The sequence below is a fragment of the Lycium ferocissimum genome, chromosome 12, assembly GCF_029784015.1.
Source record: "Lycium ferocissimum isolate CSIRO_LF1 chromosome 12, AGI_CSIRO_Lferr_CH_V1, whole genome shotgun sequence".
Taxonomy (NCBI): Eukaryota; Viridiplantae; Streptophyta; class Magnoliopsida; order Solanales; family Solanaceae; genus Lycium; species Lycium ferocissimum.
The window spans coordinates 12,561,155-12,575,276 of NC_081353.1; the positions used below are offsets into that span (position 1 = coordinate 12,561,155).

At 37.7% G+C, this 14,122-nt stretch overlaps 1 protein-coding gene across 3 annotated transcripts in view; it reads left to right on the top strand.

Annotated features, from left to right (window-relative positions):
* The window catches only part of LOC132040695 (protein TRANSPARENT TESTA 9), a 46,885-nt gene extending 35,485 nt beyond the window's left edge, over nucleotides 1-11,400 (top strand). For all 3 annotated transcript variants that reach the window (XM_059431348.1, XM_059431349.1, XM_059431350.1), the window contains 8 exons: nucleotides 3,031-3,096; nucleotides 8,067-8,204; nucleotides 8,842-8,947; nucleotides 9,075-9,146; nucleotides 9,303-9,361; nucleotides 9,547-9,706; nucleotides 9,918-10,084; nucleotides 10,718-11,400. In XM_059431348.1, coding sequence (XP_059287331.1) covers nucleotides 3,031-3,096; nucleotides 8,067-8,204; nucleotides 8,842-8,947; nucleotides 9,075-9,146; nucleotides 9,303-9,361; nucleotides 9,547-9,706; nucleotides 9,918-10,084; nucleotides 10,718-10,993 — 1,044 coding nt within the window. In that variant the 3' untranslated portion in view covers nucleotides 10,994-11,400. The remainder of the gene's footprint in view (nucleotides 1-3,030; nucleotides 3,097-8,066; nucleotides 8,205-8,841; nucleotides 8,948-9,074; nucleotides 9,147-9,302; nucleotides 9,362-9,546; nucleotides 9,707-9,917; nucleotides 10,085-10,717) is intronic.
* The last annotated feature ends 2,722 nt before the right edge of the window (nucleotides 11,401-14,122 follow it).

The following is a 14,122-nucleotide window of genomic DNA, read 5'->3' on the forward strand; positions in this document are numbered from 1 at the left end:
AATTCCTCAAATTAATTTTAAGTCCTGATACCGCCTGAAACCAGATGTGAACTTGGCCTAAATAGTCCAACTGGGTCTCAACTGCATCACAAAAAACCAAGGTATCATCTGCGAACAATAGGTGAGACACCGATATTGCCCCTACACCCCCAACCGCCGCATCAAAACCCTTCAGGTAGCCCCCCAGGACAGCTCTATCCATCATCCTGCTCAGAGCTTCCATAACCAAAATAAACAACATCGATGATAGAGGGTCTCCTTGTCTCAAACCCCTCGAGCTCCCAAAAAAAACGGCATGGATTACTATTCACCAACATGGAAAACCTCACCGAAGAAATGCAAAAATAGATCCACTTCCTCCATTTCTCTCCAAATCCCATTTGAAACAAGATGGAATCTAGAAATTTCCAGTTCACATGATCATCTGCCTTTTCAATATCAAGTTTGCACAGCACACCTGGTACTCCTTGCTTTCTCCTTGAATCCACCACTTCATTTGCCACCAACGCTGTATCCAAAATCTGTTTGCTCTCCACAAAGGCATTTTGTGAAGTAGAAACGGTTCCATCCAACACTTCTTAAGTCTAATGGAAAGCACCTTAGAAATAATCTTGTAGATACTTCCCACTAGACTAATAGGTCTATAGTCCTTCATGCTCGTGGCTCCCTCCCGTTTAGGAATGATGACAATAAACGAGGCATTCAAACTTTTTTCGATTTCACCACTATCTTGGAACTCAACAATAGTATCCATCACATCAAATTTGACTGTATTCCAACAATACTGAAAAAAAGCCAAAGAGAAACCATCTGGGCCCAGAGCTTTGTCACCCGCGCAACACTCCAACACACTTTTTACCTCGTCCTCCTCAAATGCCCGCTCCAACCACTCACCCTCCTCCCTTCCGATTTGATTAAACACCAGACCCTCCATAGTAGGCCTCCACTCTGCTCCCTCTTTCAACAAATTTTCATAATAATCCATAATTGCTCCCTCCACTTCTTCCTTCCCCACTTGGCTCACCAAATATTGAGCATGAGATGTTGGTCGTTTCCTGTTATACAGGTACTTAGAATGACGGAAATAGGAGAGCCTTTGAGAGGGTAGTCCAGTTTGGTATCTCATGAGGTTCATGTAGTATAGATGTCTTGGGCGTTTTTTGTAAAGAACTTAGATGTAAGGAATAGGAGTGCCTTTTAGGGGTAGAACTAATTTTGCATAGATGAAGGGGAGCCTTGGTGTAACTGGTAAAGTTGCTGCCATGTGACCAGGAGGTCACGGGTTCGAGCCGTGGAAACAGCCTCTTGCAGAAATGCAAGGTAAGGCTGCGTACAATAGACCCTTGTGGTCCGGCCCTTCCCCGGACGCCGCGCATAGTGGGAGCTTAGTGCACCGGGCTGCCTTTTTAGGTGGTTTTGTTTCCGTTCAAGTTCTAAAACACTCATGAGGTTCCTGTAGTTTTCTCAGGGATTAAACCAGTATCAATAACATTAAAAAAACACTTTCTTGATGAATCTTCGGCAGGCAAGTTTTATAGATGTTTTCTCTGGTATTAAACCATTATAAATAAAATGATGTCATCACAATCTATGGCAGGCATGGAATATGTGGGAAATGATGTAGTATGCTATCACCGAAATTATATGGCGAGTTCTTGCGCTTTCATTGTTGTGTGACTGAAGTATACTCGTCACCAAAAACAAAAGATTACCTAAAGGGAATTTGATGAAAAAGATGAAATTATCCGATAGTTAATCCAAGGCCATTAATCTTAGTGCCTGGTCCTTTTCATTAGAGAACATGAAATCTTTTTAGTTTTCCTCACTTAAGATGTTCACACAGATGGGCATCCATGTAATATGCCAGGGCAGCTCATCCATAGTCCAGTCTGTACTTTGGAGTAGATGGATTGATTGAATCACAAAAGCTCAACTTTCTCTGACAGCTAGTTGACTGGCTAGTCTACACTACATCAAGTGATACTTCAGTATTTGGTTGGATTGTTTACTGTTGTTTTGAATGTGTCTCAGCAATTGTTTTCAGTAAATAAATTGGAAATCCTAGAGCGTTGTAGTAAGATGCAACTATTCTGAGCAGAAGACATGCAATGTTCCACATTCAATTTTAAAAGGTGAAGAATAACAAAAGAGAGAGAGGTTATTTGGGTTTCAATACCATGAATTTCTGTCTTCTATAAGCAAAATCTTTTATTTTGTATGGAATAAATTTCACTAGTAATTGGTGAACTTTTAAGACCCAAATGGCCATGTAGTTCTATATTGGAACTCTGTTTTTTCATCTGTAAGCTCTGCTTAGATATCTAGAAGTGTCTTGACTCATGAATATGTTAATGCTTGAAATTTGTGGCCCTATTACTTCATAGTATCCATGTGAAAAATATTGTTCAAAGCAATAGGACTATTGACTCGAGCATTGATGTACAACAAAAAATATGTTCCATCCGCCATGTGTGATATAGTGTTTTTTTGTGGTTAAAACTATCCTGGTTTGAGTTGGAATTAATGACATTAACTCCCAATGTAAAACTAAAACTTGAACATATAGAAATGACTGAAGAATTCTTTTAAGATTGAGATCAGGTTTTGAAAAGTTTTATTACAACTGATGAATTACGATCAAAGCTGTGACGATTAACCTCAAATAGGAGTTCGTCACATAGCTGGGGAGAAAATAAGTATATATCATAGTATATATCATAGTATCTTATTACCTATTAATAAAATAAGTATAGATTATGATGCCTAAGCTGTTTTAGTCCATGTTCCTTGGACTCTCCAAAAATGTTGCCGTACGCGTGTCGGATACTCCGAAAATGCACTACTTTGGAGGATCTGACACACACCCGTCGGCATTTTTAAGAGTCCGAGCAACATAGATTTTAGTCGCTTTTTGCTTATGTTGTCTTAGGAGGAAGACATTAAAAAAGAAATAAGCTCTATTGTTTGTCTGGCTTGGTGCTGTCATATATGCTGCCATGTGTAATTGTATTTAGCTTGATGTTATGACAGGAGCAATATGGATTGTTATGCGTGTGCAAGGAAGTTACAGTGAGCCCTCGTAGACAGAGACTTCAAGTATGTATTTTTCCATGGACTCATGTGTTATCTTTTGATGTCGCCCATTTTTCTTCTGTTCTTTTCTTGAACTTAGTTTTATAATATACTTTAGCAACATTCCACACATGTTGTCTTCCATGAATCATTAAAAATGGAAATTTACTTGGTAACTATATTGTAAGCATGCGGAGAAGTGATTGTGTTTAACATTTGCTGGTTAAGGGAACTGAAAGAAGTGGTTCATTGGACATAACTCTGCCTTGAGGTTGTGTTCAGTTATTATTGCATGTGGATTGTCTTCCTCTTTCATTTGCAAGTTCTTTGACTGCAACTGCAACAGAAGCTGGAGAGCTAGATCTTTTATAAATGGAGGTCCTTATTAATTATGGCCAAGAAGGTGCAAAGATGAAAAGGGCCAATGCTCCTTCTCAATGTGTCAACGCTACATGTTCATCTTATACCCAAACTTTTGCATTTTGTACAGCCTCTGACTTTTCTTAGAAACTTTTGCAGTTACATTTCTTCCATACGTTCAGTAGAATGCATGCCCCGTTAGTCTTTCAAACAGCCTCCAATGGCTTGCTTCGTTCTGCCCTTTCCAGGCTGTCAACAGTATCCTTCACTGTTCTTGGCATAACCCATTGTACTCCACAGGATTTACAAATGAACCCATATCTGCCACCTGAAGTTACTGTGCAGAGACAAATGTTCTGGAGTTTCAAATGAGAGTGAGCATACGAAGCATCTAGTGCTATATTCATCCGTCACCTTTCCAAGATGTCTTGAATTAGGCAAGCCTCATATGCAGTTTCCCAGGCAAAACGAGCAACTTATGGAGGAGCTTTGCTTTTCCCGTTAATTTTCCATGTCTATTGTTTTTCCCTTATAAAATGTTACTCAAAATCTCAGATCAAGATTTCACTACGAATTTTCCTTCTTTCCCACCTTTCAATATAATAGACTCATGGATCAGGTTCTTAGGCAGTCCCCCATTTCTCGTAGAATTGTCTGACCTTGTCCACTTTCTAATCTTGCATTTTCCTTCGAAATTTAGTGAGCCTCACTGTCTGCTGCAGCATCCTGCCATCAGTGTTGTCAAAGGCGCGCTTAAGCCCTGAAGCGAGGCGCAATACTGTAGAGCGCTTCGCTTCAATTAATGAGCGCTTCAATTTCGTCATCAAGGCACTAATTCATACCTTTCCTTGCTAATGAGCGTCTCCTGAAGAGGCGACACTAAACGATTAATATTTCACTTTATCTTATTTGTTTTCTCATATTCTTTGTTATATAGATGTATGTATATATACACATATATATATGTGTCTATATATATATATATATATATATATATATATATATATATATATATATAGATGTGTGTGTGTATATATCTGTGTGTGATTATATATGTGTGTATGTACACACACACACACACACACACATATATGTATGCATATATACATATATATATGTATACATATGTGTGTGTGTGTGTATATATGTGTGTATTTTTTCTCCATTTGCCCCTTTTTAATTTGGGGGAGATGAGAAATGGATCCAGTCTGGATAAAGAATCTTCGGCAGTTGTGTGTACCTTTTTACTCGAAACTCCAAACAAGTAGAAATAAGAATTTTTTAGGGGATTGCCCTGTATTGGTCCTTTGGATGAAAGAAAGAAAATTTCTGGATTGGCATTAATAAGAATAGAGAACCTTTAAGTGGAAATGTGGTGGTAGCATTGAACTTTATAGTGTCAAGCTTCATATTCTTGGGTTAGCTTTTATTAGGTAATTTTCTCCTTTGTGACTCGAAGCGACAACCTTAAGATTAGAAGGTGGAGGTGCTTTCCACTTGAGCTACCCTCTCTTGTCAACATCTTCTTGAGTTTAGCTAATTTTATTCTTCTCGAATTGTCTCGAATCACTTCTGGAGTAAGTGGGATTCACTAGATTTTTTATTCAATTCATCTGTTTGTCTACAATGCCCATAGCTTTCATAAACTTTTTAAGTAGATATGTTCATAGGCATGTTACCAGTCTCAAAAAAAGTAGATATGTTCATAGGCTTTTCTAATTCCAATTATCTAATAACTTAGGCTTCCTTCCGCCTCATCCTTAGAATCCAGGCATTCATTAGCCAAAAGAACTACATCCATTATTTATCTACCTTAACAAAAGCATGTTTCTTGGCAATAATATTATAGATTCTACCTAGTAGCAAATTAGCCTGAAATCTAATTTCCTTGGTTTCTCCTGTTTAGTTATTGAAGTTGTAAAGGTAGCAGCAGTATAGCTCTAAAAGAACTACATCCATTATTTATCTCCCTTAACAAAAGCATGTGTTTCGGCAATAATATAGATTCTAGCTAGTAAGCTAATTAACCTAAAATCATTTCTGCTTTATTCTGTTTAGTTATTAAATTTGTGACGGTAGCAGCAGTAAAGCTCCTTTCCAATGAAAATTCTGAAAGTCTTGCTCACATTGTTTTCAAAATTGGCCATCGTTTCTGATTAAAGGCCATAAAATCATCGGGCTTTGTCTCCTGCACTATTCACCGGGTTAAATATTACTCCCTCTGTCCCATTTATGAACCGGCCGCAGAATTTAAGAAAGAATGAAAGAAAGACTTTAACTTTTGAAATTTGTTATCTTTCATAGACATTTGTCGGCTATAAATACCCGCAAGGGTGGCTCAGTTGGTTGAACATGGGGCTTCCATTATGGAGGTCTCAGGTTTGAAACCCCCTGCCCACGATAGTAGGGGATTTGCCTTCTGGGTTAAGCTCGTCGCATGGGGCTTGCCTAGTGCGGGTTATCTCTCCTGCGTGATTTGCGAGCTATTACACATGAGCGCATGTTACCCTGCGCGCACCCGAATGGTAGGTTCCCTTGTTATCCGAAAAATAATAATTTGTGTGGCCGTAAATCATCTCATTTAGGGTAAAATGGGAACTTTAAAGTTAAATTGTTTTTTGAGATAGAAAGATGGCATTATTTTTGGGACAGACTACATGCCACATAAAATGTGACAGAGAGCAGTACTCAAGTGTTGGTTTCTAGTTGAATCAAACCTGTTTCTGGCGTTTTCTAGAAAAATGCTTGAAGAATATTTTCCTTTTTTCAGTTTCTCAAACTCTGTGTGTTGGTTTTTTCCTTTTTCTGAGAAAATCAATTTGAAATTATTTAAAGCTTATTTGAAAATTTGGAAGAATTTTTTCAACTTCTTTGGAAAACCTATGTAGCTTTTCAATTTTCGAAGGAAGTTGAAAGTTTTCTCCAAAGTTCAGAGAGACTTATTGTTTTTTCCTAAGTTTTGCAAACAAACAGTTGAAATGTTTTTTCAAGAAAACATCATAGTTTGACATATGAAAAGTTGAACCCCTGTTTCCATCCATGGAGAAAATTAGGCATTTAATACGTGAAGTCCACACTAAAACTCTACACATAATCTAAGTATCTTGGGTTATCCTTGGAACTTATTATCAGTTGTTGTGTATGAAATAAATTTCCTACAAGCTATGGATCCATCTCAAGACGTCTTTGTTATCTTACATAAAGATTTTGCTTATTGTATCAACAACAACAACAACAACAACATCATCATACCCAGTATATTCCCACAAGGTGGGGTCTGGGGAGGGTAGAGTGTACGCATACCTTACCCCTACCTTGAGAGGTAGGAAGGCTGTTTCCGATAGACCCTCGGCTTAAGATGAGGTGCCAAGACAACAATAACAATAGGCAGTAGTAGCAACATATAATAGGATAAATGATGTTAAAGAAAGAAACAAGCAAGCTATATGAGAGATCTAGAAAAAATAAGCGAATGAACAAAGATAATAATACTCCTAATACGGGAAAGAAATCCGCGCGGCCCCCTACTAGCCCTCTACTCTGATACTCGACCTCCACCCCCTCCTATCACCGGTCATGTCTTCGGTAAGCTGAAGTAGCGCCATATCCTGCTGAATCACCTCTGGCCAGGCCTTCTTTGGCCTACCCCTCCCTCTTTTCAGGCCCTCCACTGCCAGCCTCTCACACATTCTCCCTGGCGCATCAACACATCTCCGCTGCACATGGCCGAGCCATCTCAACCTCCCTTCCTGCATCTTATCCACCACTGGGGCCACACCCACCTTGTCCCGAATCACTTCATTTCGAATCCTATCTCTACTGATATGCCCGCACATCCATCTCAGCATCCGCATCTCTACTACCTTCATCTTCTGGACATGTTTCTTAACTGGCCAGCATTCCGTCCCACATAACATAGTCGGTCTAACCACTACTTTGTAGAACTTTCCCTTTAGTATAGGTGGCACCTTGTTATCGCACAACACCCCCGATGCGAGCTTCCATTTCATCCATCCCGCTCCAATACGATATGTGACATCGCCATCAATCTCGCCATTCCCTTGGATGATCGACCCCAGATACTTGAAACTTTCTTTCTTCGGGATGACCTGAGTATATAGCTGCACGTCCTCGTCCTCGTCCTGTACCACTGAACTTGCACTCTTAAGTACTCTGTCCTGCTGAACTTGAAACCTTTCGACTCCAAGGTCTGTCTCCAAACCTCTAGTCTCGCGTTAACTCCAGGGTCTGTCTCCAAACCTCCAGGTACTTGAAATTTTGCTTGTTGTATCAGCTTACTTTATTGTTGATGAACATTTAGCTTGACACCAAATAGAAGGCTGTATAGTTTATCTAGGCTGGATAATATTTAAGAAATTCCAATGTTCTAGTTTAAGCTTGTCATCATATGGCAAGAAAAAGAAAGTCAATTTTACATGTGATGAAATTCAAAGGTGCTACTTAAATTTTTCTAGTTCTCATGATTCATTGAGTTAGCTTGTACCGGGACACAAATTTCAATCTTCAGTTTTGAAGGTTTAGTTACAGTTCTATTAAGTAGCTCTTTGTAATTGGTATTATTTATGTTAGTTTAAGGTTTAAAATATCATCAAATAAGGAACCTTCTTTTATAGGTACTCGATGCATTGGTCAGTCTATTCTGCAGGTCAAATATCTCTGCAGAAACGTTGTGGGATGGTGGTTGGCTTTTGCGCCAGTTGCTTCCATACAGTGAGGCGGATTTTAACAGTCATCATGTTAAATTATTGAAAGTAAGTCAAAACAATTAGAAACTTACCTCTTGTACTTCTTCATTTATTTTATCTATGTTGGTTGATTGTTTATCTACTTATGTTAGCAGTAGTTGGTGCAACAAAGACTTCTAGCATGAAAGATTGCACAAAGCAAGTCTTTCAAAATTATGAGGATTATGCCTCTTTCACCCCACTCCCTTGGTCCCATTTTATGTGACACTTTCCTTTTTTACTGTCTGGAAAAAAAGGACACTTTTATCTTGAAACTACTTAATTTTATTCCTATTTACGCTTAATGGCCTGACTTGTTGGGACGCTTACCATCACTTATTTAAAATGGAAAGACTTGTGGAGAACTCTCTTTGCCACTTATTTAAAAGGATACTTTTGGTACTTTGCATATATTTTGTTAAAGTTTTCTTTCAGTTCTTAAACTACATGCCCAGTCAACACCGTCACATAAATTGGGACTGTGGAAGTAAGATTTGTATCTTGTTGGACTTCTAATTTTCAAAGGTCTTCATATGAGCGTTGCTACTTTTGTTTTCTCTTTTCCAAATGATAAAAACAGATTCAACTTTAATTGTAATAGGTCTCTTCTTGGTTAACCTGTTATAGCTGTTGTTAATGAGGTGGGCATTTGTAATGTGTGAAGGATTCATTCCACAGTTGTACTAGCTGTATTCTTGATGAAACGAAAGGAACTTGGCCTGATCTGCTAATTATGGTACTTTGTGATGAGTGGAGGAAGTGCAAAAGAAGTATGTTATGTCCATACATTCCGTTATTTAATGGTTCTATTTTTATTTTATTTTTTATTTTTTTATTAAATGGTTCTATTAATTCCTTTTAGATGATTAACTAATGTGAAGAGAATGTCAATTGCAGCTATTGAAGCGTCTTCTCCAAGGAAAGATCCCAAATTAATGCTTTTGCCATCACACAAGCCCCTTTCTGAAGGTATGGCTGTTCCTCTCTTACTATCTCGATCTTTTGGCTTCAATTACCTAAAGGTTATGAGAAGTAACTTCTAATTATTTTCAGTCTTCTGTATGTTTGATTGGGGTGCTCTGACTCTTCTGCTTTTAATTTAGTTGTACCGTTTTTCCATGGCAGAACTTGCTCCTGGCGAATCATCTTTTGCTGCAGGTGAAAGGTTGTTCGAGATAGTTAAGGTTGTACTCCATCTTATCTGACTTGTTTAATAAAAGTGAAACATAGAGATGAATGCTGATATTTACTGAATATCTTGGGGCCTCCACATGCTTGAGATGGAGAACCAGTATCGACAGGGAATCTCCCTTTATAAACTTGGGTTTACAGTTGATATCCGGCTAATCTTTGTTTTGATAATCTACAGGTGTTTGTACTACTGCATCAGCTTCATATTTTTTCAGTAGGAAAAGTGTTGCCCGATCAACCTCCTATACATCCTACAGTTGATGTCATGGAAACAGCCCGAGCAAAAAGGGCTGGCGTTGATAGTTTGGGCCCAAAACCAAGCGTTGAATTAAGTCTTGGTCAGTTCCTGTTTTTTGTTCTTCCTGTATTCTTCTTATAACAGGATACCTGAACCTCACAAAAAAAAAAAAAAAAAAAAATCGTAACTCCCCAACGCCACACCAAATCTTACTCATGTTTTACTGCTAGACCAAATTGTATGATATAAACTAGTCTATGAAGGAACCTATTGTCAACATTCTAAACCTGCTTTGCTCTGTTGTTCTGTAGTTGATGCGGTTCCTTGTAGAATAGCATTTGAGAGGGGCAAAGAACGTCATTTCCACTTTCTGGCCATCTCTGTAGGAACCTCTGGATGGCTTATCCTTGCAGATGAATTACCTGTGAGGCCAAGCTTTGGTGTGGTTCGTGTAGTTGCGCCTCTGGGGGGTTGCAATGTAAGTATACCTTTTCTTTTTTTCCTAATATAAGTATACCTTTCTGCTATCTTCCCTTTTTTTTTTTTTAATAAATAAGTTATGTCCTGTGGTATTAGGTATATTATGTAGTAAAAATGATTAGGCTGCTTTAAATAAAACTCAGACCTTACATTGAGTAGTTTCAGAACTACCGAAAAGAAAGAAAACAACCTACTCAGGAATGAATCTGATAAATCGACCTTGCAATGGGATCCCTAATTCCAGTGATCTATTGAAATGGAAATCTTGCAAATTACTCCCTCCGGATAAAAAAAAAGAGTCCACTTAGCCATTTGCACATCCCTTAAGAAAATACTAACTCCTTGGAAAAAATAGGTAATTTGACTAAACTACCCCTGATTAAATAGGCATTGGGATTTAATCATATAACACTTAATAGGGGCAAATCTGAAAAACAAGGTTAATTCTTTCTTGATTTGATAAGTGGACACTTTTTTTGACCCAAGAAAAAAAGGCTAAGTGGACACTTTTTTTGATCCGGAGGGAGTACTTTCCAATCTGTGGTAGGCTGGAATATTCTTTGAAAAAAAAAAACCAGTAGTTATAATCCATATCATCCAAGGTTGTCATTTTCTTGTTTTCCCACTTCAGCCCAGAATTGACGAGAAGCACATGAGATGGTTACACCTTCGAATACGTCCATCGTCTTTACCTTACATAGATGCTGCAAAGCATACAGCCCATGCTAAAGTTAAGTCAAAAGCTCTGGTCGATGGGCGGTGGACTCTGGCTTTTCGAGATGAGGATTCTTGCAAAGCTGCTTTTTCTATGATTGTTGAAGAGCAAAAGTTACTTAGCGATGAGGTTGAGAGAAGAATAAAGCCTATGCTTGATATAGAAAGAACTATTGATACTTCAACAAAATAGATACAGGTCTCCTGAGAGTACATCTACAAGAATATGACCATATAGGCATTTTGAGATTTTCACCCGTTTGATATTTTACTCTCTCTCTCTCTCTCTCTCTCTCTCTCTCTCTCTCTCTCTCTACCTCAATATCATTTTACAGCAGGGGATGGAGATAATATTAAGCTTTACCACCCTTTTGTATATGTTTAAAGGAAGCCCTAGGTGTCTGTAAATTAGAGTATGTGATAGAGCCCATTCTTGTATATTAGGTTACCTTTATCATTTCTGATTTGCTAACCTCACTATCATGTATGGTCAATTCTTTAGTTCTTTGAATCCTCCTTCCTCACATATGTAAAGATGTTGTATAATTGTGCAAAATGTAAAAGTTGTGAGACAGCTTCTGCTTTCACAAGTTTTGCTCAGTTTTTAGATACAGTTACGTTAAAAATTGGAGTTGCGTGCGAGAGCACTGGTATATTATCTGTCACTGCTAGCAGTGTTTCGTTCTGTCATAGCAAGTGTTTCATCTGTATATTGCAATGTGACGTGGTCCTTGTAATTATCTTCTGGTCAAATGGGGATCCGGTTACATGTACATATTTGTCGAATGCATCACGCGGGAAGTGGAAAGCGGTAAAGAATTCACTGTACGTATTCACAAGGTAATAATGTTTATGGTTGGGTTATAAGTATTTCTATGTAAAGGAAAATTTACACTGAATTTAACCTTTGGAACTTTGATTTCAACAAGTACTCAAATCTTTTTAAAAGTTTTCTTCCGGTACCTGGTTTTAAATTCTTGTGCCAATTTTTACCTGTTTTTGTTTCATTTGATACCTGCAGTAACTTTACCCAAATCTCATTAAGAGGGTTTACATGACTGCTAGCTTTGGACAAAGTGTCATAGAATAAGACCATTATTTGTAAAGATGAATTTACCGCTTAATGAGGATAGCATAACTATTCTGCCTTGTGGGTTGCTCAGGTGACTCATGATGAGTTGATTATTCTGAGTTGATATTGCAATGAGCAACCTAACCTTTTTCTTAACTTCAGTTTGTGGTCAATGTGTTCTATACACGTTAACCCGATTCCCACCCCCAGCAAACGTCTTATGCCTTCTTTTATCTCCCAATTATTCACTAATTCTATTTTCTCTCATAATAGCGATCGTGTTCCTCCCCACTCCTCTCTTCGGTATTTGTTCTCTCTGCTAGAGGGTTGTCCTGGGGTTGCCATGGACAATATGGAGGCTATTATTTGGGAAGGAAATTTGAAATGTATTGTGCGGAAAAAATTAGGTATTTTGTATTATTACTTCTAGTGGGTTGTGGGTGAAATTAGAAAGCGGGATGGCCAATGAAAATTAGGTGGATTGGTAATTTATGAGCCGTTTATTAATATTTAGCTGTCATTTGAAATGTAATTGGAAAAGATCTCTGCAAATAAAAAAAATTAGTCTGACTAAAGCACAAAACAATTTCAGTATAGTGTGCTGGGATTGGGAAAAGGACATGGTGTGCCCATCAGCCCGCCAGCTAAATGAAAAAGGGCGGAAAAAGTTCAGTTTTAAGCAAATGACCTGAAATAACTCTTAGGCTCAAAATAAAGACAAATTTAGTCAAACCCTACTTGTTCACTTTCTCCTCTATTTCTTTCCCCTCATTGGATGCTGATGACAAAGAAGCTGCAACGCTTCTCCGGCAAACTCCAACACTGGGAAAGGAGAGAATTGTCTTACTTTTTTAACTACTCCTTTCGTCCCAAAAAGATTGTCCTTTTTTGACTTGACAAATCATTCAAAATAAAGTTTAATTGCTGCAAAATAGAAGGCACGGGGACCAATTTTAAGAAATTGACTAATTCAATACGGAGCAGCAATAACATCACAAATTGTACACTATTCAGATGCTCCTACCAGACCATTTTTTACTATATAAGCACTCCAAAAATTCTCCGACAAATCACACACACGCACTCACTCCTCTGCATCCTTCATACTCTATAATTTCTGGCAAATTAAAACACAGTCGAGAATGGAAGAACATGTTCTGTTTTTGTAGCTCTCGAGAGCTATCTCATTTTTGGACTGCGTTCCTTCAAAAATATTTCAAAACATGTATAATATATATATATATATATATATATATATATATATATATATATATATATATATATAATTTTGTATAATATGTGTAAAATTAGTGAGTATATGTTGATTATATCTTTACTATATACAGATTATACAACAATGATACATTTTCTATACACATACTATAGGGATACATATTCTACACAATAATGATACAATTTTGTTACGTATAATACATTTTCTATACATATATAGTAGTGATACATTTTCTATACAACAATGATACAGTTTCTATACATATGCAGGAAGTTAGAGAAAGGCTACGAAATGAAATTAGTTTAAAAGGTCTAAAAATTGTCTTTTAAGCTTCTTAGGTCATCTGATGTCAATAATTTCACTCGGTTGGCCGTTTATGTGTTTGTCCCTAAAACTTTTGCAAGTGACTAAAGCACGGAACAATTTTAGTATAGTGTGTTGGGATTAAAACTTTTGCAAGTGAAACTCTAGTACACTACATTGGAGGCCAAACTTTTTAAAAGAGCATACGCGGAGAAGATGCTTCCTTTCATTATTTTGATTGTTAAATTAGCATGGTTTAATATATGAGCAAGACAAAGAAAGGGAGGTTATGATTAAAATTTAGAACAAAGTCCTTATCACGGACTCAACCATTAGCAACAGGAAGCTCTGTTCCCGGACTAGAAATGTTTAACAACTTGAAGAAGATGCTTGAATATATCTTCCTCATGTGGAGTCAAATAAGTATGGTCCTTCACTTGGACTTACGAAGGCGAAAGTGATTGTAACTCTGGCATAAAATCCTAGCGTGGCGGTGATTGTTGAGGGGAGAAGACAGACAATTGCTTGTGTTAGAAGGTTGGAAGGAAGAGGGGTGAATGAAGTCGAAAGGGAGAAGGCTACAACCATATTCAAACTTTGGACGATTCATTTGAAAACACTATTAAAACACGTCTTTTTTCGAGGAAGAAAATCGACAGATCTCCGTCGATAAATTAGGATTACAAACAAAAAATCGATAGGTTGTGATCTGC